Below are 27,418 nucleotides of genomic sequence, written 5' to 3'. Positions count from 1 at the left end.
TAGGAAGAAGATGTTGATGCTTTCCAACTGTGGTCTGGAGAAGACTTCTTGAGAGTCCCTTGGATAGCAAGGAGATCAAATCAGTGAATCCTAAAGGAAATCAACCCTGATCATTCCGCTGGCATACTTTGGCCACCTGATGTGAGGAGCCAACTCAGTAGAAAAAACCCGGATGCTGGGAAAGATTGACGGCATAATGAGAAGGGGATGACAGAAGATGAGATGGTTGGATGGCGTCACTGATTCAAAGGACATGAGTTTGAGCAAACTCCAGGAGATAGTGAAGGACAGGGAAGCCTGGTGTGCTGTAGTCCATGGGGTCGCAAAGAGTCAGACACAACTGAGTGACTGAACAACAACAAGGAAGAAGATGTGGAGACTTCTTCAAAAGGCCACTATAGTTAAGTGCTGAGGAAAAATAAATGTGTTCCACATAAAATTTTCTCTGGGTCTGGCCTTGTGACTCTGATTGTTTTGAGCTCACCTTTGATGATGTGTGCTGACCTCTTGAATTGTGGGTCGTTTTTGAAGGCGTGATATTTAAATCTCCAGTGTAACAATGCTGGATGATTCGCTGAAGTGTCTGTTCCCCAGAGGGACTCTCTCTGTGTGATATATTCTGCAACATTTTGTTGTCACCCTATGATCTTTTTTGAGTAACAGTAATAACCCATTCATCTGACTTTTTGAGGGAATAAGTGTTTTATGTAGGTTATTTCCTGGATAATTATTTAAATATCAAGTCTTTAAAAGGTTAAGTTTTCCCTTTTTGATAAATGGCTTGATAGCATATTTTACATACTCACTTTTTCAGGGAGGGAGTCCTGGACATAGTTTACTCTCTGGTGATTTAGAGTATTATGACTTCATCTGTTGCACTTTTCTGTAACATGGAGATATCTTTGGGGACAGTGGGACTGTGCAGGAATTGATAAATGGTCCAGAATTGCTTAGATTGTTTGAATTCTTTCTTCTGCTTTTGGTAATACTCCTTCTTGCTCTCTCTCATCCTCTGTCACGGTCCTTCCTTAGTTTTCTCTTGCTTTATCCGGTTTTACTTTATCCTGGGCATCTGTACATTCCCCTTCCTCATTCCTGTGTCTTGCAGTTTCTTATCTGCTTTTAGTTAACTAACCAGATAAATAGAATGGACTCAAGTAACACTAAATATTCTGCATTAGGGCCTGGGATCTGGCTAAATTAAGAAATCTTAGTATTTCCTTTTTGAAGTCATTAAAAAAAAAACCTTTTTAGTGAAGTATGGCATACATACGGAAAAATGCATAACATCATTAGTGTACAACTCAATGAATATTAAATTCTAAAGTGATATTGAAAGACAGAAATGGTATGGACCTAACAGAAGCAGAAGATATTAAGAGGTGGCAAGAATACATAGAAGAACTATACAAAAAAGATCTTAATGACTCAGATAACCACAATGGTGTGATCACTGCCCTAGAGCCAGACATCCTGGAGTACGAAGTCAAGTGGGCCTTAGGAAGCATCTCTATGGAAAAAGCTAGTGGAGGTGATGAAATTCCAGCTGAACTATTTCAAATCCTAAAAGATGATGCTGTGATGGTGCTGCACTCAGTATGGCAGCAAATTTGGAAAACTCAGCAGTGGCTACACGACTGGAAAAGGTCAGTTTTCATTCCAATCCCAAAGAAAGGCAATGCCAAACAATGTTCAGACTACCACACAATTGCCCTTATTTCACACGCTAACAAAGTAATGCTGAAAATTCACCAAGCTAGGATTCAACAGTATGTGAACTGAGAACTTCCAGATGTTCAAACTGGATCTAGAAAAGGCAGAGGAACCAGAGATCAAATTGCCAGCATCCATTGGATCATCGAAAAAGCAAAAGAGTTCCAGAAAAACATCTACTTCATTGACTACGCTAAAGCTTTTGACCATGTGGATCACAACAAACTGGAAAATTCTTCAAGAGATGGGAATACAAGACCACCTTACCTGCCTCCTGAGAAATCTGTATGCAGGCCAAGAAACAACAGTTAGAACCAGACGTGGAACAGCGGACTGGTTCCAAATTGGGAAAGGAGGATGTCAAGGTTGTATATTGTTACCTTGCTTATTTAACTTATATGCAGAGTACATCTTTTGAAATGCCAGGCTGGATGAAGCACAAGCTGGAATCAAGATTGCCAGGAGAAATGTCAATAACCTCAGATATGCAGATGATACCACCCTTATGGCAGAAAGCGAAGAGGAACTAAAGGGCATCTTGATGAAACTGAAAGAGAAGAATGAAAAAGCTGGCTTAAAACTCAGCATACAAAAAATGAAGATCATGGCATCTGGTTCCATCACTTCATGGCAGTTAAATGGGGAAACAGTGGAAACAGTGAGAGACTTTATTTTCTTAGGCTCCAAAATCACTGCAGATGGTGATTGCAGCCGTGAAATTAAAAGACGCTTACTCCTTGGAAGAGAAGTTATGACCAACCTAGACAGCATATTAAAAAACAGACACATTACCTTATCGACCAAGGTCCATCTAGTCAAAGCTATGGTTTTTCCAATAGTCATGTATGGATGTGAGAGTTGGACCATAAAGCTGAGCGCCAAAGAATTGATGCTTTTGACCTGTGGTGTTGGAGAAGACTCGAGGGTCCCTTGGACTGCAGGGAGATCAAACCAGTCAATCCTAAAGGAAATCAGTCCTGAATATTCTTTGGAAGGACTAATGTTGAAGCTGAAGCTCCTATACTTTGGCCACCTGATGAGAACAGCTGACTCGTTTGACAAGACCCTGATGCTGGGAAAGACTGAAGGCAGGAGGAGAAGGGGATGACAGAGGATGAGATGGTTGGATGGCATCACCGACTGGATGGACATGAGTTTGAGCAAGTTCTGGAAGTTGGTGATGGACAGGGAAGCCTGGCGTGCTGTGGTCCATGGGGTCACAAAGAGTTGGACCCGACTGAACTGACTGAACTGAAAGTGATATTATCAACCAGATCAAGAAATGGGTTGTCACTAGCTGTCCAGAAGCTCCCTTTTTTGGCCCCTCCCAAAACCTATCCCCTCCCTCTTCCCCAAAGGTAACCACTTTCCTGGCTTCTAACATCATTGATTAGTTTTGCCTGATTTTGAATTTTACTATAAGTGAAATAAAAATATGTTTTTATTAAAGACACTTTACTGAGATATAATTTATATACTGTGTACTTGCCCATAAAGTGTAGATAGAATTCAGTGATTTTGAATATATTCACTGAGTTGTGCATCTAGCATCTCAATTTTAGAGGAGATTTTTATTATCCCCAAAGAAACCCCATATCGATTAGCAGTCATTGTTCATTGCCCCCAACCTCCCAGTGCTAAATGTTCACTAATCTGGTTTTCCTATTCTGAACATTTCATAGAAATGGAATCATTCAACACATGGCCCTTATATTTGACTTCTCTCACCTAACCTGATGCTTTTCAAAGTTATGTTGTATCATGAATCGTAACTTCATTCCCTATGATGGCTGAAAAATACTCCATTATATGAATACACTATGTTCTGTTTATGACACTTGTTGATTGACATTTAGATTGTCTCTTCTCTTTGACTATTAATGAGTAATGAGGCTGTGGTAAAGAATCCACCTGCCAGTGCAGGAGACACAAGAGACTCGAGTTCAACCCCTGGGTCAGGAAGATCCCCTGAAGTAAGAAATGGCAACGTACTGCAGTATTCTTGCCTGGAAAAGCCCATGGACAGAGGAGCCTGGTGGGCTACAGTCCATGGGGTTACAGAGAGTTGGACAAAACTGAGCGACTGAGTGCACACACACACAAATACTTAACTACAAATTTTTGTGTGGAAATATGTTTTCATTTCTCTTGGATGTATACCTGGGAATAAAATTTCAGGGTCATATGGCAACTCCAAGTTTAACTTTTTGAGCACCTACCCAACTGTTTCCACAGCATCTGCACCATTTTACATTCCCACCATCCCTTGTGTAAGGGTTCCAACTTCTCTACATCCTCGTCAATATTTGTTATTGTCTGTCTTCTAGTATAGCTATCTTAGTGGGTGTGAAGTGGTATCTCATGTGGCTTTTATTTGCAGTAGGGAGTCTTTTGTGTCTGGTTTCTTTAGCCAGAATTCATTATGAGTAACCTCTCTTCTGGTAAGTGTAGTATCTAAAATATTGTAGAAAACTTGGAAAATATGTAACAGTTGAAAAAGGAAAATTGAAAATGTGTAAAAGTTGTTTAGCATATAACTTTTTTCCCCCTTTTTTATGTGTTTTAACGTAATTGAGATCAAACTATAATTTTGCACTGTGTGATTGTCTTCATATAGTATTATGTGAGTCATTTTTTTAAACAACTCTTTAGATGAAGGTTCTAGTACCTATTTTTGGATTGTTTCTGGTTGCAGCAAACGTATTTTTAACATAAATTTTTGTTTTTACTTTTTTTTCAGGATATTTAGAAGTGAAATTCCTGTCAGGGATTATCTATTTTGAAGGTTCTTAAATCATGTTGTTCCTTCATTTTTGGAAGGGTTGTGCCATTAGCAGTGTAAGAATGTCTGTCATACCCCACTTTTGCAGGAAAGAAATCCTGAAGTTGATAAGTGGGAAAGAGCATTGTATTGTTTTAATTTGCATTTCTTCTTTGATAGTGAAGGTCACACAGCTTCATCTGTTCTTTAAAGTGGGAGGACGCCTATATGAGAGTGACGCTGAGAGAATTTAGAGAATTACCCGGTTTGAATTTCACAGACTTCTTTTGTTTGCTCTGTGTCTTCACATACTCTTTGAGTTAGCTTTCCTGTTCTACAGGTAGATGAACGAGTCCTGTACCGACTGTGCGTGCGTGCATGTGTGCTGAGTCCCTTCAGTCATGTCTGACTGTCTGTGACCCCATCCACTGTAGCCTGCCAGGCTCCTCTGTCTGTGGGATTCTCCAGGAAAGCATACTGAAGTGGGTTGCCATGCCCTCCTCCAGGGGAATCTTCTCGACCCAGGAATCAACCCTTGTCTCTGGCATCTCCTGCATTGGCAGGCGGGGACGCCTCCCTGTACTGACTAGCATTGGCTGAAATTGGGGCATGTCAGACCAGGTCTAGACTGGAAAGGTTCTAGCACTTTCCCCGGGAAAGCACAGAGCCCGAATAAGCTGGAGGCTGCCCCTGTGGTGGTTGTGTGCTGCCTGCTTCCCGAAGTGAGGTTGAAGGAACCCGCGGAGGCTGGCCAGATCTGGAGGCTACAGCCGTGTGTGGCTTCCTAGTCAGCCTGGCTTAGCTGTCAGGCGTGCACAGTGCTGGGCGTGGAGGAGAGTGATATGGCAGGTCCGTGACTTGAAAGCCTCTTTAGCCAGTTAAAATTTATTTGGAGTGCTCTAGGTTTATGGCAATATGAATGTGTAATTCATAGTGAAATTTACTGGGTCTCTGCTTATGAATAACATCTCTTGATTACTAGTAATTGATGTTTTAGTTATCAAAATGCAATCAGAATATTGATTCAAAGCAAGATTATTTCCAGAATAGTTTGAATCCCTTTATAAAATTGTCTGTTTGGTGAAAAACATTTGAGATCTGATTATCATCAAATACCAACATATTCAAAACCAAGAGGACGTATACTTTGCTAGTGAACACACACACTGATTATGGAGGAAGTTTGTTTGGCCTTGGAGTAGTTCCGGGCCGCGTGCCTCCCCCACTCTTGTCTTTCCCACACTATTCCACCTCCAGTTACGTGTAGGTCTCTTTGTTGTTGTTGTTCAGTCACTAAGTCATATCCCATGCTCGTGACCCCATGAACCATATGGCGTACCAGGCAAGAATACTGGAGTGTTCAAGAATACTTCTCTGTTCATGGGGATTTCCAGGCAAGAATACTAGAGTGGGTTGCCAGTTCCTTCTCCAGGGGATCTTCCTGGATCAGGGATCGAACCCCTGTCTCCTGCATTGACAGGTGGATTCCTCACCACTGAGCCACTAGGGAAACCCATAGGTCTCTTTACTTCCACCCCAAAGGGGAGTGACACTCGGTTGAGAACATCTCTGGCCTCTGTGAAGGTGAGCAGGGCCATGTGCTGAGTTCGTAAGCCAAGCCCCTGTTGCCTCCTTGTCTTCCCACCACTTCATCAGGAAGCTGCGGCTGCTGCTCTTTTTTTCTCTTCCTAGAGCTGAGCTTTCACCTCCCACCCGGCAAGCCGCAAGCCGGGAGGCCTAAAAAGGCCCCTGGTGGGTGGCTGGAGGCATAAATTCTTTTTTTTCCTCTCTCTTTCCCTCATTTTTCCTTGGTCCTGGTTGCTTTTACCCCCACTGGTAAGATCCAAAGGTTGATTTTGGTTTTGGGTTTATGATTAATAAGGCAGGAAACTTTAATTTAAAACTCCCAAGATCTGTCTAGCCAAGAAAAAAATTCTTAGCATAGTGCAGCCTGACTGTCAGGGATTTGGGGCCAAAACCTCAGCTAGATGTAAGGTCTGTGTTTGTTTTGTTGTTGGTGTGTTTTTTTTTTTCTTGCCAGCCCTTTCTGTGAATGAGAGTTGGTTCCTTGGCCAAAATACTAGGGTGTACTAAGATCACCCTGTGTACCACTTGGTTATTGTTATCAACAAATTCATTTAGAAAATGTGGAAAGCAGTGAAATATGTAAAGGAAAAATCATTCCAAACTTGCTCCTTTATATTTACAAGGATAAAAAGCTAAAAGGTCTTTAAAAAATGTTTTTTCAGAGTTTGAAATCAAACTCATGTAGTTTTGTATCTTCTTTCCACTTAATTTTATTATATATTTACATTTTTGTATTTTCTAAAACTTTGAAACGTTTGTAATGTTCTGCGGGAGAAATATATAGTAACTTCTTGGATATTTAGATGGCTTTTCCAGTTTCTGTTTTGAGTGCATTGATTTATTTTGGTTGTGCTGGGTCTCTGTTGCTGCGAGAGGGCTTTCTCTGGTTCTGAGCGGGCGCCCCTCTCTAGTTGCAGTGTGCAGGCTTCTCATAGCTGTGGCTTCTCTTACCGTGGAGCATGGACTCAGGGCCCGTGAGCTTCCATAGCTGTCGGCACAGGGGCTCAGTAGTTGTGGCTTGCCCGGTTTAGTTGCCCATAGCATACGGAATCTTCCCAGACCAGAGGTCAGACCTGTGTCCTCTTCACTGGCAGATGGATTCGCCTCCACTCTACCACTAGGGAAGTCCCTGTTTTGAATTTTAGCTGTTGAAGATTATTGCATTTCCCATATGATGACCTTTTAGTCACATCAGGGCTTGGGTGTTTCCTTTTTTGATTGTGTTGATAGTTAGCTAAAATTCTCCCTCTTCCTTCTTCTTCTTTTTTTGTTAAGTTTTTAAAAAGTTCTATTTTACTATAGTTGGGAAGAATCTTAGATTGTGTAGGAAAATGTCAAGGAGACTAAAAACAAGACACTTGAGTTTCTTGAGTTAGTTGATCGGATGCATAAACACATTTTGGTGACCCAAGTTGACTTTGGAGTTGGCTCGGCTTGGCCAGTTAGAGGGTCCTAGGACGGATGGAATGACGACATCAGAATCATCTCCATCAGCAGACCAGCCTGAGCGTTACAAGGTGAACGCTTCCCTTTATATTTGCTATTGACAGACAGATGCAGCTCTCCCAGGGCAGATGGTCGACTCTCTGGTTTGCTTTCTGTAGCAACCGGGGATTCTCAGGCAGGGCATATTTCTTCACATGCTGCAAGCTGATCTGCTGACATAGTCCGAATTCCTCCTTACTCCTTAAATAATAACATTTCAATTAGATAGACTGCATTTTTGTTTCTGGGCCATATTTCAGTCATAGGAAAAAAATGCTAATTAGAACAAAACAGACACTGATTAATACAGATTTATTTGAAAGCAAAGAAGCTCCCAGAAGCCTCAGGCTTGGTGCAACTGTAGGTCAGTCTCCAGCACATGTTTTGTCTGCATTGAGACTGGCGCTCAGAATGAAGAACCGTAAACCCTACATGATCCTGAGTTGTATAAGGGAAGAAACCATTCATTGGAAAAAATAATTATGGGCAAAAATGTTTCAAGGCCATTTTAATCATATGTGGGCTTCCCTGGTGGCTCAGCTAGTAAAGAATCCACTTGCAATGTGGGATACCTGGGTTTAGTCCCTGGGTTGGGAAGATCCCCTGGAGAAGGGAAAGGTTACCCACTCCAGTACTCTGGCCTGGAGAATTCCATGGACTGTGTAGTCCACGGGGTTGCAAAGAGTTGGACAGGACTGAGCGACTTTCACTTTAATCATATGAGGTTGGAGAATAGTGATAACATTGGACAAGTTACTTTACTGAGCCCAAGGTTTTTTGTCTGTAAATAATGATGTTAATATTGTACTTAACAGCCTAGGGAATTTCTGGGGATTAATTTTTATAGGAAATAACACCTATAAAACAATTAGTACAAAGCCTGATACATTAAAGGCTCTCTAGTATTAACTTGTTGTTATTATTCTTTGTGTCACATACTGTATTTGCTAGGTTTCTAGGAAATAATATTGAATAAGACATCCCCGAGCAGTCTAGTGGTAGAGACAGATATGAGATTATGTATCCTGGTGTTTTGAATAAAATGCAGTAATTGATATAATGCAGTTAGGACAGAAGAGCCTCCCATAAGTTTTTAATGCTTTTGGGACTGAAAATTTAGTGTTTTTTTTTAGCATGGCATGCTCTTTCTCAGTCTTGGCTTCACATTAGAAATAGAATTGTTAAATCACATTTGAAAAACAAAACTGTTGATGAACAGGCCCCACCATTATCCTATGGCTGCTGCCACTTACGGTTTTTATTTGTTAAATAAATTTTCCCAGGTGATTCTATTGTACTACCATGGGTCAAGAGCCAGTGCCTTAGGTATTTGTTTCTCTTTTTCTTTGGCATTTTCCAGGATTATACTATACCATAGGCTAATTCTTTGCTTTTTTCTTGACTTTTAAAACTTACATGATGATAGGTATTTAGAGTTTAAAGTGCTTTTGTGATTTCATGAAAGCCTCACAATGGTAAATTTAAAAAAGTATTATCATCCCCGTTTTGCAGAAAAGATAGTCAAGGCTCAGAAAAACTGCACATTAAGTAAAAGTTGGGCTTAAACCCAGGTATTCAGAATCCAGTCTTTCTGTTTCTATTGCATTTCTCCCAGAAATATTCAGCCAGTGTTTAAATACTTGAAGGTGTTCTCTTGCTGCTGTGTTTTCTATTGATACAGCTTTATGATCTGTTGAAAAATCTTGCTCATTGTTCATCTAGCTGAACCACTTGTGGTCTATTTCTTTTATTCTGGCTCTAATGCTCTCGACCATACTTCCAGCCTTAGCTATAATTTCTTGAAATGCACTAGCCATTTCTCAGTCCTTCTATTACAACTTTTTCTTTTATAAAAGAATAATAAACCCTTTCCTAATTTTTATTTCATCAGTGAGTCCCTGCCACCAAGTTGTTCTGGTATATATTAATTTAATACTGAAAACTGGTAACTATAAGTATCCCTTGCTGTCCAAATCTGTTTTCGTTTCTAAATTTGGAACTTGAGAACTTGGACATAGGGTACACCTGTGCATGAGCTACGCTTTGTTTGGCTGTCAGTCTGGAAGGATCAAGGAGCTCTGTACCAGAATAACTCACTCTTTCTTATGGCCAAACGTGAGCACGTGAACAAGTGGTATGTGGTGGTCTCTACAATTCTCCCCGAGTTGTCTTTCCATCCTAGAAGGAAACTCCTTTCCCGTCGCCTCCTTCCTCCTCTCCTCCACAGGGTCCCAGCTCCATCTTTCTGAGGAAGGAGAGGGAGCAGAGAGAGACCTTGTGGGGGTGGGAGTGGAGGGCATTCCAGGTGTAGGGACCATGGAGGCCGTCCAGTCTCTTTCAAGGGTGGTAGTTGCCCCGGCTGGCTTAGTCCTGAGGGCCTCTCTGCCTCGTTTGCGCTGTTATGTGAATAGACCTCCCCACCACAGGTGAAGACACAAGGAGGAAGGGCTGGATGAAGGTCACAGAGAGCCCTGTTGAGTGTGGCTGTGTCCTATACCCTGGCATGGAACACTTTGTCTGTCACTGTTTTTTTAATGGGTCGTATCTGCTTTTACGGTTTTCATCAATTTGTACCAATTGCATCCCCTATGTTTTTAGTTTGTTTTTCATCAGCTTAAGTGTCCAGAAGGTCAGATATAAGAGCTGAAACTTTTCTCAGGACAAGTGCTTATCGTTCTGTTCTTTCCAGCACAGCCCAGAAACCAAGTTTCAGTTTTAGATCTTTCTCTTAAAATGTAAATATATTGTCCTCCCAAGTTTTTCTGTTCTTTTCCAGAATCACTGAAAGTAAATTCTATGTTCCTTCTGGCATAGAACCAAGGAATGTGAGTGGTGATTTGGTTTGATGAGTTTTGGCAAACTACCTTTTCTCCAAAAGAGTAAGCCAACTCCTAATCGTTCATGTCAGATATTGCCACATCCATTCCCCATGGAAGGAAGTCACTAATAGCCATTGCTTTGTCATCTTTTTGGAGTCAGTTAAAGGATGTCTTAAACCAGTTACTGTCTTTTCCCTGGAGCCCAGGATTCTGCTGCTTCAGTCCTACGGCTATATGGAATGAAAGAACCTCATGTCTAATTTTTTTGTTTTTTTAACTCCAATTGGATAGACTTCATTCTTTTTCTTTTCTGGGCCATGCTTCCAACTCATTTTTCCCCCCCTTTAAGGGAGAAAAAACGTTCTCTGTAGTTCTAGACCTTAAGGTTTTATTTGAAGGGTGAAGAAAAATTTTAAGAGGTTTGAAGGCCCTAAAAATGTGTTTTGACTTTTACTCATTGTTTAGTAACTAGATGTTAGGGATCATCTAGAATGAAAAATAGGAGTGATGGTTAGATTTATTTATAGTGGTACATAAATATTTAAAGCAGCAGTTTCCAGTTTAATGTTTTTACAAATCAGCCTCATACCCAGATTCTGCAAAGTAGACACAGATGTGTAAGGTTAATTTTAAGAAGGTTCATACTCTGTCATAGAAGTGGCAAATTTATGTGATTTCTCAGATGGTAGAAATATTTACAGATGACATATTCTAGTGATAATCAACTTTTAAAAAACCTGCAAAACTAGAGAAGGATTAATTTTATGACATCAAATAAACTAAGACTTAATTAGGGAAAAAAATGATAAAAGACAAACCAAAACAGTGTCAGATGAGGCCCCAAAGAAAAACCAAATCACTTGCTGGTATTCTAGGGGCAGAGTTTGGGTGAAGATGTGAGATGCCAGGGTCTCTCTGCTGGTGCAGCTCAACTGCTTCATTGTGTGACCAGCAGTCAGGTTCAGTGAGTTCCCCGAGATAGCCAGCGGTGTGGGGCAGAGCCGTGCTGGAGCCCAGGCTCCTTGACCCCTATTGTGTTTCTTCTTCTGTAACACACATCAAAGGATGGTTACTAGATTATTCTGTGTTTTGGTTTGTCTGGGGAAGAAGTGAAATGGTCCCAGCAGTCCCTTGGGTCTCTGCAGTGGGAAGAAGTCACCACTGTGAAGGGGGAAAGGAGCCTTTATGTTGTGTTTGTTCAGTGAGGTTTCCTGTAAAATCCCCTTTAATTTGAGATGCAGTGATTTAGGATGGGCTTGGCCCTAGAGCAGTTTTGGCTGTAGTTAGAGAGGGCTGTTGCTTGTCGAGTCGTGCCCAACAAGAATCTTGCTGAGCAGCTTCAGCACGGCACCTTTTACGCAGCGATTGGAGAAGTGCTGGATGAGTCGAAGTGATGATGGCAGGAAGCGTAAATCAAGTTTCATGCAATCTTGATAAAGAATTGAATGTTGTCCCCACCCTGAATTTGATGGACACTGTGCATAAAATATCTGTTTTGACACATAGAGAAGCGTTTTATTTCTGCTAATTTGTCTCTTAGGACGCATATGCTGGGAACTACCCCTCCTCTACTTTGGAAGTAAATAAAGGAGAGGGTCTTGAGCAGAAGCTGGTTATGCTGCCAGCATTTTGTGTGCCTCATCTGTATGCCAGGAGGCTTGTCTTTATCCCTGCTGAACCTAAAAGTTCCTCTTGGCAGTTGGCCTCTGCTTCCTCCACAAAACAAAAACAACGTTCCGTGCCGCCCTGTCTATAACGTCTCTGAATCCGTAACTATCCTTGCCGCCTCTGCTGTCTCTCCCCACTCCTGTTTAAGGCAATTCCTCTGCCTCTTTTCTGAGTCCTTCCTTCTCCCCTTCCTGGAGAATCCTTGCTTCAAGTATGTCCTTTCTGTTAGCTTCTTCCCTCAGCACTTAAGTCCCTCCATCCCGTAAGTGCCCCCTCTAGAGAACTAGAGCAGCTTTCTTCCTTCCTTTTATAATGAAGCTTCTTGGATATGAAGAGTGGTATTCTTGATACTTGTTCAGTTGCCTTACCTTTTCTTCTCCTTGACCCTCTCTGATCTGTGTCACTGAAATGGAGCAGGAATCAGTCTCTCAATTTGCTGTTCTGAAGTGTCCCCCTCTGTGTTTGTCGTACTTGGCTTTCCTTCGGTGGTTTGAGTCGTTTCCATCTCCTTTAGGGTTTCTTCTCCCTCAGCTTGTGTGGTGCCACTCTCTTCTGGCTGCTCCATCTGATCATCTTCTTGGGCTTCTTTTCTGGGACTTGTCCGTTCTATAATATTTGGTCCCAGCTGCCCACCTTTTCTCATTAAATGTTCCCTGGGTTATTTCTTCATGCTCATAGGATAGGATGTCTTCCCTGTGGCTCAGATGGTAAAGAACATGCCTGCAACATGGGAGACCCAGGTTCGATCCCTGAGTCGGGAAGATCCCCCTGGAGAAGGGAATAACAACCCACTCCAGTATTCTTGCCTGGAGAATCCCATGGCCAGAGGAGCCTGGAGGGCTACAGTCCATGGGGTTGCAAAGAGTCGGACACGACTGAGTGACTGACACTTTCACGGGATAAGTGTACGTGCTCTGATTGAACTTACCAGCTCAGATCTTTTCCCTGAGCACCAGACCTCTCCTCACTGGGGATCCTGTGAGTCCCTCAGACTTAACCTGTTCAAAGTGCCGCAGCCCCCCGTCTCTTCCTCTGTTCCCAGTTTCTTTATCCACTGAAGTCAGAAGCGAAGAACCTGGTGTCGTCCGGGTTTCCTCTGCGTATCACCCAGTGTAGCGCCATCACTCGTGGGTTTCTCTTCCCGCCTGAGCCAGCTGCAGGCTCACCTGCTAGTGCTGCTGATTCCTTTTCTTTCTTTCTTCTTTAACTGATTCATGTTTCTTTGCTAGGAGGTCTCTTTCTTCTGTGGATCACATTCTTCCACTGTCCATCACAATGACTCTAGTTTTGATTCTGCTAAATGAGAAAATAATTATGGCCACAAGCCAAACCATTTCAAAATGGAGTAAGATGTGAAGTATATGAAATGCTACGGGGGGATTGAGGAAAATGAAGACTGAGAAAGAAAGAATTAGATTCGGTGACTGGGTGGTGTCAGACCTCTGGGTGAGTTCTGTAGTGCAGTGATGTCTTTACCCACACCCACTCCCCCTTTTTTATACCTGCTTCTGAGGTGGTGTCCGCATGGTATCCTTCAGGTCACACAAATTCTTGTTTGTTACCAGGATCCTTCCTCTTCCTTGTTCACTTTATTCAGTTAGTGAGCTTTGCCCATGACACCTCCATATTCTCTTCATTTGTGTCCCTTTAAATTTTTTCCTCCTTAAATTCGAATTTTATAAATCATCTTTTTGTTCCTCATGTTGAATTTGATCATCAGTTTGTGATGGTTCTTCTTCCTAATTAAAGATTTATCCCTTTTCATCTGTTATCATTATCTTAATTAGAAAATACAATGGACAGTTGTTCTTTGACTTACTTTGTCATTCTTCAACTTTTAACACTGTTGATCACTCTCTCCTTAGCTGTCTGCTCTTGACTCTTGGGACTTCATTATCTTGATTTTCTTGCCACATCTTTGATGGCCTTTTCTTGGTCATCTTTAAGGACCGCCTAAATAGAGCAGTCCTCTGGATTCTGTCCTCTGGCGGATGGATCTCTCATGATCTTGTCTGGACGGTGTCAGTCATATTCATGATTTCAAGGACCACTCATCCCTTCACCCTGAAATCCTTGTCCTGAGCACAGACTCTTTCATTGAGTGCAAGACCTGTTTTTTTCAGTTGCTTACCAGGTATGTCCATTTGGAGGTTCCAGATAACTTCAGATATAGTGGATTCTAATCCACTATACACATACACACATATACACTAAACACATCACTCTCTTTTCCAGACTTACTCCTTTTTTTTTTTTTAATCTTGTCATGATGAAGGGAACCAGCAGTGGCCCATCATCCAGATAAAGACACGTGAATGACTCTAATGCCTCCTTCCTCATTTTGCACATTCGTTAGGTCACGTGCTTGTGTGTGCCAAGTCACTTCAGTCGTGTCCAACTCTTTGTGACCCTACGGACTGTAGCTGTCCAGGCTCCTCTCTCCATGGGATTCTCCAGGCAAGAATACTGGAGTGGGTTGCTGTGCTGTCCTCCAGGGGATCTTCCTGACCCAGGGATCAAAGCCCATGACTCCTGTGTCTCCTGCATTGGCAGGCGGGTTCTTTACCACTTGCACCACCTGGGAAACCCTCATTAGGTCACAAGTCTTATCAATTCTGCTGCCCCAGTTTTGAAATCTCTCTCCAATTTGCCCTCACAAACTTAGCTTAGACCCGTATTCTCGTCTCGTCGCTTCATTTGTCTTCTGACTGTGCTTCCTTTGTGCAGTTGTCTCCCCTTCTTTCTCCCTGCTTTCAAATCCATTACTGATAGCTCACATTTGAGTGCTTACTATATGTCACTTATTTGTGAAATGTTTTGCATGTATTCACACTTAACCATCACACTAAACATTTATTATCCTTTTTACTTTGGAGCAAAGTAGGCCCGGCCTCACCAATAGTGAGCGGCAGGACAGAGATTGAATTCAGGCTATATGCTTCAGAGCCCGTGATCTTAATTTTACTTCACTGCTTTACCTGCAGCCTTTCACTGGCTACTCCTCTTTGCAAAGACTAGAATCTTTGGAAGCAAGTCACTGTCATGGTCCATATTCAAGGTGGTAGGGTTGGGGTTGTGGGGGTTAAGGTCCAGCTCCTGGAGGAGAGATTCTTGACACATTATTTAGAATTCTTCTTTAAGGGAGATTTGTCTCTTCCTACTTATTTACTCAGTCATTTACCTTATGTGGAGTTATTTTATACTTTGGCTTATCATCCAACACTGTAATACTTTTACCAATTCTCATTTTTTCTTTTACTTTTCAAAAAATTGAAGTTATAATTGGCATATAACATATTAGTTGCAAGTTAACAATGATTTGGTATTTGTAACAGTTCTTATATTTAAGATGTTCAGGTTTTAACCATGTTTTTTTTTCCTATTAGTGAATTAGAAGTGAATTTTTTTTCTATTAAAAGTCTTAGCATGCTGTTTTGATGGTTTCCTTTAGATCCATGTTCCTAAAAGTAGGATTGTTGGGTCGGTGCATTTAAAAGTTTTTGGTGCACAGGTGGGGCTTTTATGAGTGTCTGGTTTCATATTTACTGTCTTTACAGGAAGTACTCACTAACACCCTTGAGATCTTGCATTCCTCTTTGGGATTATGGATGCTTTATCTTTAAAGCCAGAAACTCACTATTCATTCTGATTTATCTACCCGTGTAGAGTATTGTGTCAAAGAATGCACTGCAGTATCGGGGAAATTCCCAGCACGATGCCCAGGAGTTTCTGCTGTGGCTTTTGGACCGAGTTCACGAAGACCTCAATCACGCTGTGAAGCAGAGTGGCCAGCCTCCTCTGAAGGTAAGGGCACGCCCCCGGGGCAGTCAGAGAGTGCTGAGCTGAATGGAGGAAGGAGTGAGTGCAAATTCTTCCAAACCTCTTCTGAGTAGTTGTAGCAGTTTGTATTTAGTTAATACTGTGAAATTGACTGAGTTTCGTGGATACTTAGAGGTTGTCTCCCCCTGCGCCGCCGCCACCACCACCACTGCTGGCAGTTGTCAGGAACGAGAGTCACTGTCTCCAAGGAGCTTACACTCACGAGAGGGGACACATGTGCCTGTATACCTTTAGACTGACATTAAACTCAGTAAACTGTCTTTAAAGCAAAAATTTGCCTTCTATTCCAGTGAGACATAGTCTGTAGATCACTGGAATGTGATCTCCACACAATCAAAGAGGAAATGTATGGATGTCTCTGCTGTTAGGATTAGATTTGAGTGTCGGAACTGAACCCTTAGAATCTTCTTACTGAAAATCAGTGATTCATTATCAGTTTTTTTTTTAATGTAGTCTTAATATGACAGACAAAATGATTTATGTAATGGAAATAAAGTGAAAGTGTTGTTCTCCTCTCATAGCTTTAAAAAACTTTTGATAATTCTATTCTGTACCTCAAATTTTAAATTTCTAGTTTTGGTGAGCTGTCAGATTATTCTGATTCAAGGTCCTTTGTCCCTGAACATTCTGTACTGTCGTATGACTGTGCGCTTGTGGCTGCCTCTCCCTCCAGACAGAGACGCACCCAAGATCAGGCGCTGTGTCTTACCTCTCTTTGTATCCTTATGCCTTTTGCAGCGCTCTCTGCACGTGGTACCTGATGCTCAGTAACTAACTGTGGTGGCGGGGAGGGGGATGAAAAGCTTAGGTAAAATGTGAGTAGAATGATTAGGCCTAAGTAGGCAGCAGAGCTAATAGGTGCTAGAGAGCAAATTCCCTTTAGGCAGGAATTGGTACTTTTGAATGGTTGAGATTATTCCCTGGATGAGGTTGGAGGGAGCCTGTTGAGCGCTGGAGGAGGATTGCAGCGCTCGGGGGAAGGACTGCCCAAGGGCCTGGATGGTGTGGCGAGACGGACAAGTGCTGTGTCTGGGAGAGCCTTGTGAGGCCATGAGTCCATGTGACTCACGTCCTGGCAGCTGTGTTCTGGTTCCTTGAGCAGATGCCTTTCCCTGAAACATCTGGATCTGATGCAGATCTGGTAAAGGAGGTCTGGGACATTTGTGACATCATCAGTCAAGACCTGGCGCTTCTAGTCTGTGAAGTTGTACTTTATTTTTTTTTTTAGCCACCATCAGAGACTGATATGATGCCTGAGGGACCATCTTTTCCTGTCTGTAGCACTTTTGTACAAGAACTTTTTCAAGCCCAATACAGGTATGAGCAAATTAAATTTCCCTTATGTTGTCTGCTTATATAGTTCGAGGTGATCTTAATGGGAGTGTCTTACATTCTTACTTTTGAAGATCTTCTTTGACGTGTCCTCATTGTCAGAAGCAGAGCAACACTTTTGATCCTTTCCTCTGCATTTCTTTGCCAATTCCTCTACCCCACACAAGGTAAGAACAGAGTTAATCAAATTAAAACTGTGTTCCTATATGTTCCTTTTCTTCTGTAGCCGCCTCTATTGGGGCTTCTTATGTATTTAGACAAGTAATAGCATTAGTGATAAATTGAATACAGGCATTATTAAGGCCTTGCAGAAATTTATAAATGCCAGTCTGAGCCAGTAGGGTCGACAGGTACACGGGACAGGCAAGTCTTTTTGGTTGGTCTGGTTGTACTCTGTGCAGCTGGTCGTCCACCTGTAGTGTGGGAGCTGGAGAAGGTTGTCGAGTGCCTCCTAGAGCCTCTAGAGACCTTGCGTTACACTTTTAAATTAGCTGTTTTATTTGAACTGTTCCTCAAAATTTCTAGGAGTTAGGCTGTTTTAAAGAAACCGCAAAGCACAGGACCAAGTATTGGTACGCTGTATGGTTGTTTTATAAATACTGCCCTTTCCAAAGCATTCTTTGGTGCTCTCACAGGAGTCCGTGGGCACACGTCCATCTCCTCCACCATTGTGAGCCAGTTCTCTCGAGTTATTGATTATCACTGGACAGTTCTGCATAGGTCCAGCTGAAGGTGTGGGTTTGCTTTAGTGTTGTTGATTTTATGTCAAAGTTGTTTTGCTCGTTCATTTTAGTTGAAGTAAGCGACTAATGAGAAGATCTGACTTTGATCTGCACAGGCCTCTCTATGTCACCGTAGTGTATCAGGGGAAATGCTCTCACTGCATGCGGGTTGGCGTGGCCGTGCCTCTGTCTGGGACTGTCGCCAGACTTCGGGAAGCAGTGTCCGTGGAAACAAAGATCCCCACTGATCAGGTAATAAGCTTGCTAAGGCCGATGACACACGAGCCACAAAAATGTTGCTTTCTCTTCTTCTGGAACTTTTTTTTTTTAACAGTTCTCAGTCAAACATGATTGGATAGAAATTTAAAACTATGTTGCTTCTACTGTTAAAGGAAAGATAAAAACATCAAGATCCAAAGGAGAAAAATACACACAAAAACTTTTAATTCTTCATTTAATTGTGTATATATATATTTAAAAGGAAAAGCTGTGACTTTACACCAAGACCTTCTTTCAGCTTTGTTTATAGAGTATAATTAATTAAACCAACACCACCTTAAATCATTCTGTGGATGCTCATGTGGGCCACAGGAAGAGCATCCTGTGGTATTTGAAGGTCAGAGAGGCTTAGAAAACCCAGCCAGTTGTTCTTGAAAATTCCTTCCCATTATGGTGAAAAGAATGAGCCTATTGCTAGTACTGTACGTACAGGGGTCAGTGTGGTTTATTTTCTGATTAGAGTGTTTCACCTTGTTTAGATAAGAGAAAGGAAAGTTGTAACCCCCTCCAACCCCCCACCTTTCTTTTTTGAGTGAATATTTGATACACAGTTGTATTGACCCAGAATAATTTGGCCTGTTTGTGACTTGACATACTTTTACATACCTCTTTTACTCAATTCACTGTTAAGAGTTTTATTGGGGTAAAAAATTCCCTATTTAATATTTACCAAGGAAAGATGATTCAGTGGCTGAATGGCTTTTCGCTAGATAACTTCTGAATGCTGCTATGTAATCATGTAAATAATGAAGGTGTTTTGTATTTTGGCCTCCTGTGACCTCATCTGGGAAGTATTGCAGTAAAACAGATACCACCAGCAGTGTTGCCCTGATGCAGCAAGTATTTCATATTTTCATAGGCCAAGTCCTCGCAGATTGATAAAATGTTCGTGATTTTCCTTACTTTGAAATGCTCATTCATTCTTTCTTTTTGTTGTAAATTCAAGATGAGGGGAGAGAGAGAGAGGGAGGCTTCGGTGTGTGTCTGAGGCTAATCTGGTTGTATCTTTAAAGCCTCCAGTGCTGTCTGGCTCTTTTTGCATTGTTTAAGTGAGTGATATAATTACAGATTTGTTTTGACCTCAGCTTGCTGGAGAAAGTGAAGTGTACTTGTGTGTTCACCTGCAGGAAGACAGTGTGTTCATTAAAATTGTTAGAAGAAAAATACGAGAGGACTGTTTTTCCTGGATTGTGGACTATGCCACCAAGCCCTTTTCACCTCACTGACTCCTAGTATATTTGTGATAGTAGAGGGGGCCTTAGGAGCCCAGTCCAACCTCCTCATCTGAAGGAGGCCCAGAGAAACCATGTGACTTGTTCAGGGTCACGGGGCTGGTTGGTGGCAGGCCGGAACTGGAACCTCTTGAGGCCTGGCCCAGTACTTTTTCACTGGACGGGGCTGCTGAGCATGTCATGAGGTCTCTACATGTCTCCATTGTCTTTTTCCCCATCTTTTATTTTTCTTTCTTTATGAAGTAGTCAGCCATTTCAGAAGCTTAATAAAAGTTAGTAAAAGTGAAAGTACCTTGTATTAGGATCTTAGAACTAAGGCTTATTAACTTTAATACTGTGTTGTATATTCATTTATATTTTGTCTTGTGCATATACTTTATTTACTATTTTATGAAAATGGAACCATGTACTCATACTTTTCTTTTCTGACTTTCACTATTTACTTAGGAGATCTTTCCATGTTAGTGCAAATATATGTAGCTTATTCTTTGAAAGAACTTTATAATTCCAGTAGAACTATAGTATAGTTAACTAGTTCCTTTTGTTGGGCATTTGAGTCGATTTACTTTTTTTTCCAGTACAAATCTCCATGGTTATTTGACATTTTTTAATCTGAAAAGAAGAAAATTTAATGGTAGAAAATCTCAGAATCAGATGTAGACTCTTATTGCTATGAGGCTGGATAGTTGTATAACCTTAGGCAAGTCACTCCATCTCTCTTTAGTTTCTTCTCCCTGTGAAACAAGGGCTTTAGACTTTGTAAGCGCTGACTCTCTTCACCAAAGCTGGATTTAGTGCCCCAGCACTCTGAAATCAGTTTGTTGTTATAAAACCACAGAGGATATTGTGCTTCCAAGATTCTCTTATTAAAGGCAGATCGCCCGGGCGTGATGAGATGTTTCCAAGCCCTCAACTCCCCTGCAGGCCTGCTGATCTGGAGAAGTTCACAGCTGGATTAGGAGATCAATTCTTACTGACTTTCCAGTTACCCAACTATTTGCATTTTTCCCGTTTTTAGATTGTGTTAACAGAAATGTACTATGATGGGTTCCATCGTTCCTTTTGTGACACAGACGACCTGGAAACAGTCCATGAAAGTGACTGCATTTTTGCCTTTGAGACTCCAGAAATATTTAGGCCCGAAGGAATTCTCAGTCAAAGAGGTAAATGAGCATCTGTTTCCATAATACCACCTGGGTTTGCAGGTTTAACAACTGTCTACTCTTTTAGCTTATTGTATGATGGTATAATTTTTTGAAATTGTGGTGAAATACACTTAACATATCTTTTTATGATGGTATCCATTTTAGGTTACATATTTCCCTGGAAGAAGGTAATTCTTGAAAAGAACTTTGTTCCTGGCCTTAGGTTCTTCAGCTCCTAGGGCTTCTGTTCTTTTTACTCTACTCCAGTGGTTGTCAAGGCATCAGTGTCACCTGGGAACTGATGAGAAATGTAAATTCTTAGGTGCCCCTCCAGACCTACTGAGTGACAGACGCTGGGGGCAGAGCCCGGCAGTCAGTTAACAGGTGATTCTGGTGCAGGTGAGAGTTGGAGAGCTGCTGCTCTACCCAGTCTTACCAGTTTTTTGCACTGGTGATTTTTAGAACTAAACTCTCCTCTAGCCCCTACTCATCTTCTGGTTGCGTACCCTGACTTTCAGCGGCCCGCTGGAATCTCTGCTTGGAGCCCCACGGCCATCTCACACTGAGCGTTTCTTTCTTGCTCCTCTTGTGTTTTTTCTGTGGAGTATCACTGTCCTTCTTCTCACCCAAGCTTGGCCCAAGCACTTTTCTCTTGGATTTTGACTTAAATTCATAACTGATCAAATACTCTGTAGTTTTCCTGTTCATTCTACTGCTGCTGACACAGTGCAGACCAGTCTCAACTGGGCTTTTCTAGAAATTTCTTTACCCCTGGGCTTTCTCCTGTTCAGTTATTTCTTCACAGTGCTACCAGGCTTATTCTTACATAGAGTTCTGATCATGTTACATGCTTATTGATGTCCCAGTGGTTCCCCTTTGTCTGCAGTTAAATCTAAATACCTTGGAAGAATGCCTGGTCCCTTTTGTCTGCATTTAAATCTAAATATCTTGGATGAATGCTTTGCTTTTTTTCTAGCCTCTCTACTATTAGGTTGGTGCAACAGTAACCACAGTTTTTGCATTGTTGAAATTGGCCATTTGATAAATTGGAATACATTCTAAATAAATGTGGTGGTTACTTTATACATCATTTTAATATGTGTTTCTTGCTTTGTGTTTTTTTGTTTGCTGTTTATTTTATATTTATTTTAGACTATGGAAAGCATGTTAGACAAAAAGCAAATTTGAGCAATTTTCTTATTTGAGGTCAAAATGGGTTGTAAAGCAGCAGAGACAATTTGCAACACCAACAGCACATTTGGCCCAGGAACTGCTAACAAATGAATAGTGCAGTAGTGGTTCAAGGTGTTTCGCAAAGAGGATGAGAGCCTAGAAGATGAGCCTAGTGGTCAGCCATCGGAAGTTGACAATGACGATTGAGAGCCATCATCAAAGCTGATCTTCTTACGACTACATGAGAAGTTGCTGAAGAACTCAGTGTTGACCATTCTATGGTCATTGAGCATATGAAGCAAATTGGAAAGGTGAAAAAGTGCAATAAGTGGGTACCTCATGAGCTGCCTGGAAATCAAAAACATCGTTTTGAAGTATTGTCTTCTCTTATTCTACACAGCAATAACGAGCCATTTCTTGATCAGATTGTGACTTACGACGAAAAGTGGATTGTAAATGACAGCTGGTGACGACCAGCCAGCTCAGTGGTTGGACTGAGAAGAAGCTCCAAAGCACTTCCCAAGGCCAAACTTGCTCCAAAAAAAGGTCATGGTCACTGTGTGGTGGTCTGCTGCCCATCTGAGCCACTTGAGCTTTTTGAATCCTGGCGAAACCAGTACATCTGAGAAGTATGCCCAGCAATTGATGAAAACTACAATCCCTGCAGCCAGTATTGGTCAACAGAAAGGGCCCAGTTCTTCTCCACAGCAACAACTGACCACACTTCGCACAATCAACGCTTCAAAAGTTGAACGAATTGGTCTACAAACTTTTGCCTCATCCACCACATTCACTTGACCTCTCGCCAACCAGCTACCACTCGAGAAGCATCTCAACAGCTGTTTGCAGGGAAAATGCTTCCACAACCAACAGGATGCAGAAAATGCTTTCCAAGAGTTTTTATGCTATAAGAATAAACAAACTTATTTCTTGTTGGCAAAATGTGTTGATTATAATGGTTCCTATTTTGACTAATAAAGATATGTTTGAGCCTAGTTATAATGATTTAAAATTCATGCTGCTGTTGCTGCTGCTGCTAAGTCACTTCAGTCATGTCCAACTCTGTGCAACCCCATAGACGGCAGCCCACCAGGCCCACTGGAGTGGGTTGCCATTTCCTCCTCCAATGCATGAAAGTGAAAAGTGAAAGTGAAGTCGCTCAGTCATGCCCGACTCTTAGCGACCCCATGGACTGCAGCCTACCAGGCTCCTCCGTCCACGGGATCTGCCAGGCAAGAGTGCTGGAGTGGGTTGCCATTGCCTTCTCGCAAATTCATGCTACAAACCCTTAATTATGTTTGCACCAACCTAATATATTCCATCTTCTTTCCCATGTACCCTATCCAGATTTACTCTTTATTTCTTGAACATGCCACATGCTTTTATACTTTCCCTCCTGTTTGCTCTGCTGAAAATTCATTTCTGCAGCTCTCATTAACACCTACTCTGTCTCCCCTAAGCACACATTCCGATCTCCTCATCCCACTCGTCCTAAGCAGCCACTATTCTGCTTTCTGTCTCTGTAGATTTTTTTAGTCTAGATGTTCATATGAGTGGAATCATATAATACGTGGCCTTTTGTGACTTGTCTCTTTCAGTTAGCATAATGTTTCCAGGTTCATCCATTATAGCATATATCAGTCCTTCAGTTCTTTTTATGACTGAATATTATTCTGTTATGTGTATATACCACATTTCCTTGATCCATTCATCTGTCGATGGGCATTTGAATTTCCACCTTTTGTCTGTTATGAAGTAGTGCTGCTGTGACCGTTCGTGTACAAGTATTTGAATACCTATTTTCAGTTTTTTTTGGGGGGGGTATATACCTAGAAGTGTAAATGCTGGGTCATATGATAATTCTGTGTTTAACTTTCTGAGAAATTGCCAGACTGTTTTTAGTAGAAACTGCATCATTTTTTCCTTCCCACCAGCAATATATGAAGGTTACAGTTTCTCCACATTCTTACCAATAGCTGTTATTTTAGCCATCCTGGTGAGTGTGAGGTGATACGTCATTGTGATTTTTTATTTGCATTTTCCTAATGATAAATGATGTTGGTCATCTTTTCATGCAGCTTTAGGCCATTTCTTCTTTAGAGAAATGTCTATTCAAGACCTTTCCCTCCTTTAAACTTGGCTTGCTTACCTTTTTGTTTTTGAGTTATGTGTTCTTTATGTTTGCTGGGTACTAGACCCTTGTCAGATACATGATGCAGATATTTCCTCCCATTCTGTTGGTTGCCTTTTCACTTCCTTGATACTATCTTTTGAGGCATAAAAGTCCTTAATTTTGATGAAGTCTAGTTTTTCTTTTCCTTCTTTTGTTGCTTTTGCTTTTGATGTCGTTTCCAAGAATCCAACACTAAAGCCAAGACCATGAAGATTTATCTGTTTTTTTCTAAGAAAGTTTTAGCTCTTAGATTTAGGTCTTAGATTCTTTTGAAGTTAATCTTTGTGTGTGGTGTGAAGTGCCATTCTTTTGCGTGTGAATGTTCAGTAGCTCCGGTACCATTTGTTGAAGAGATTTTTCTTTGCTGTTGAGCCGCCTTGGCGCCCCTGTTGGCGATTCTCTTGTTCCTCTTTTCTTTAGCTCTACTTCCACAGGTCTCTGGGGCCTTTAGTCTCTGAACCTGTGGTGATTCTGTATTGTGGGTTGCTCAGCTTTCCCCACTGCCAGCTTAGGATCCAGTTTTCTCTCTTTATTTTCAGGCATATGCTTTTTTTTTTTTTAATTGTTTTCTAATTTTAATTGCATTATAGTAAAATGCTGAAAGCCTGTCCTCACTTCCCCAACCCCAGATTGGCTGACTGACTCCTGCTCTTCCGTGTTCCAGTGTGGCTTCTGCTAATCTCTGACACTAGCGTGTTGTGTGGAAATGCTGGTTTCTTCTCTGTCCTTCCTACCACACTGTGAAATTCTTTGTAGCTGGGACTGTATTTTGCTTCATCTTTCTGTACCCAGAAAGATGAGTATAATTCCGAATACATGGTCAGAGCCTTTCCCCAAATCCCCCTTCATCTCCCAGTTGCTTAGGGTTAACACTGTTTCTATTTTATAAGTGAATTTGGTGAGGTCCATGGTTATATAAGTGCCTTTGTTGGAAGAGTATAGCACTTAGCGAATATGGTAAGCCTCTGCTCTTTACAAAGGCCTCATCAGTATTTCGTTGATACCTACGAGGCTGTTCTTTTCCCCATTTTACAGGGGAGGGAGCTGAGACTTAGAGAGGTAAGGTCAGGGGCCCAGGTCACACAGCTGGTAATGGTGGGCCTAGACTTTGAATGTGGAGCTTGATTTTTCAGCAGCTGAGTGTTTCCTCTCATCTCATTAGGAATCCTGATCACTTTTAGCAGAATAGGTCTTCCCAACCTTACCTCTGCTAAGAACCTAGGAAATGAGCCCATTAATTGTCTCAAATTCAGTATTTTCTCATACCAAAGTTTAAAATGGTTATGAAGTGAAACCTGCTGCTCTTTTGTGATTTCTTTATGGTATTTAAGCTTAAAAGGTTTTCTTTCCTCTACTAGCTTGGTGAAGATTCAATTCTTCCTTATTTCTAGTTTCTATGTTCTCTAATTAATTTGGAATTTATTTTGGTATTAACTAGATTCAACAAATGCATAGTTAATACCAAAATAAATTTGTTGAATACTTACTGCTGGGTATTTAGCTTATTGCTGGAGTTTTGCCATGAATACCTTTGTGTAAAGCAGCTTTTATTTTATTCTCCTTCTGGTAATACTGTTATTTCTTTGGTGTGGTGGCAGTGGAGGGCTTCTTTTCTCCAGTTGGTGTATCATTTCCTTAGGCTATCCTTCCAAAGGATTAAGGAAATGAGCAGTTATTGAGCTAAGTGTAAGACCTTGGCTAGATGCTAAATTCCTTAGCACCTCTGATTGACAGATAGCTCTGCCTTGGGGCATGTTCGAAGACCTGGATTTTGAAGACCTGCACAGGCCAGCACTGTGCCTGTCAAACATACATTTTTGTTCACTTTATTGTAGGTCAATCCAGTCTAGTTGATTAAAGTTCTATAATGGCTGTGAGCCTTAGACACCTGGGTCTAAATCAAAGAAAAGGAACTACCTTTGGAATATTGAAGATTGTTCCACATATACTTGTCTTTATTAAAAAAAATTTGGTTGCTGGTTGTATGGACTCATTTTAAGTCTGTCCTGGAGGGTCATCCTGCAGACTTGCCATTCTAAAACCAATATTCACTGGAGTGAATCATTTTAATTTTCAGTTTTTAAGGTAGGTAAGGCTAGTTTAAATGATATAATGGATGCCAAGAATTTTTTTAAGGGCTGGATGAGTAATCTCAAAGTCAATCATTTGTTCCTCATTCAGTTGCAGTGTAAATAACGTAATGACAACTTAACTTCTCTGATGCGTAAATTTTTTATAATGAAATAATAAAGACATTTGAAGAGATAAAGTAAGTTTTCGTTTTATTTTAGGAATTCACTTAAACAACAACCTAAACCACTTGAAGTTTGGCTTGGATCACTGTAGACTGTCTTCTACACAAGCCGCAGCAAAGCAGGGGAAAGCGGACTTGCCCCCCTCAAGAGCAGGAAGCGACAAGATCGTTCTGTTAGTCTGTAACCGAGCCTGCACTGGGCAGCAAGGGAAAAGGTGACAAGCAACTTACTTTCCAATGAGTATTGAGACTTTAAAAGCCTAACATTTTCAAATATTTTATAAAGTAGGGATTAAAAAATCCTTACTCTTGAATATTTAATTTTTGATTCTGATATTTTAGGAAGAGCATGTGTATAAGTTGACCTGATCTGAGGGGTTGACACGGGGAGAATATAAAATTAGGATGATAAGATCTGAGTTAGGATGGCTTTCAAGCTCACATAGTTTTCAGGGGCACATTTCTTATCTGTATTTTCAGCTCAAGATCCTCCTGGAGCTCTAGACTTCTAGACCTGTATCCAGCTACTTTCTTTACAGCTTAAAAAAAAATCTTAACAAAGCTGCTTGGATGGCATGTGCACCTCAATCTTGTGTTCCAAGCTGAACTCATTGTCTTTCCCTATAAACCTGACCCTCCCATCATTTCCTGTCTCGGCAAATGGCACCACTATTCATTCAGCTGTATTTAGTCAGACATTTGGAAGTTAGAAATCTCTGTTAAATCTGTTTCCCTCTCTAAGGATTTATGGGAGTTTTAGACTGTCTTTTTAAAAAGTAACTTTATCACACTAGTAATGTAACTTGAGTAATAACAACATATGGATGTGTTTCAGGGAGGAAGGATACAGTGTTTCTAATATTAGAGTAGCATTTATATTAACCTTTTAAAATGTTGCTTTGAAATAAGTTTCTTATTTAAGAATGGAAAATAACATAAATGCAAAATGTGTTGATTTGTATATTTATGATGTTCATTAGCGAGTGTTTGTTGTGTGTTGGGCACTATTCTAAACACTAGGGGTACAGCAGGATCTGTGTTCTCTTGGTGCTTGCAACCTAGTTAGGACAGAGCCACTAAAGACAAGTAAGCATTTAATTTCAGACAGTCAGTGTTACTTTGAAGATATTAAAACATGCTGGTATGATAGAATGCACTGGTGGGGGTCTGGCTGCTGCTGCTAAGTCGCTTCAGTCGTGTCCGACTCTGTGCGACCCCATAGACGGCAGCCCACC

The 27,418-nt window shown here is 41.2% G+C and overlaps 1 protein-coding gene across 1 annotated transcript in view; it reads left to right on the top strand.

The window, feature by feature from the left end:
• USP31 (ubiquitin specific peptidase 31) overlaps positions 1–27,418 on the top strand; it is an 83,447-nt gene that overhangs the window by 24,510 nt on the left and 31,519 nt on the right. The window contains exons 3-8 of the mRNA XM_010837418.1: positions 15,700–15,837; positions 17,102–17,190; positions 17,280–17,372; positions 18,044–18,179; positions 20,457–20,601; positions 26,221–26,398. Of these exons, the coding sequence (XP_010835720.1) occupies positions 15,700–15,837; positions 17,102–17,190; positions 17,280–17,372; positions 18,044–18,179; positions 20,457–20,601; positions 26,221–26,398 (779 nt within the window). The remainder of the gene's footprint in view (positions 1–15,699; positions 15,838–17,101; positions 17,191–17,279; positions 17,373–18,043; positions 18,180–20,456; positions 20,602–26,220; positions 26,399–27,418) is intronic.

Source organism: Bison bison, unplaced genomic scaffold (assembly GCF_000754665.1).
Source record: "Bison bison bison isolate TAMUID 2011002044 unplaced genomic scaffold, Bison_UMD1.0 scf7180017864072, whole genome shotgun sequence".
Taxonomy (NCBI): domain Eukaryota; kingdom Metazoa; phylum Chordata; class Mammalia; order Artiodactyla; family Bovidae; genus Bison; species Bison bison.
Note: the sequence above shows the minus strand (reverse complement) of the source record. Positions and strands in the feature narration are given on the sequence as shown.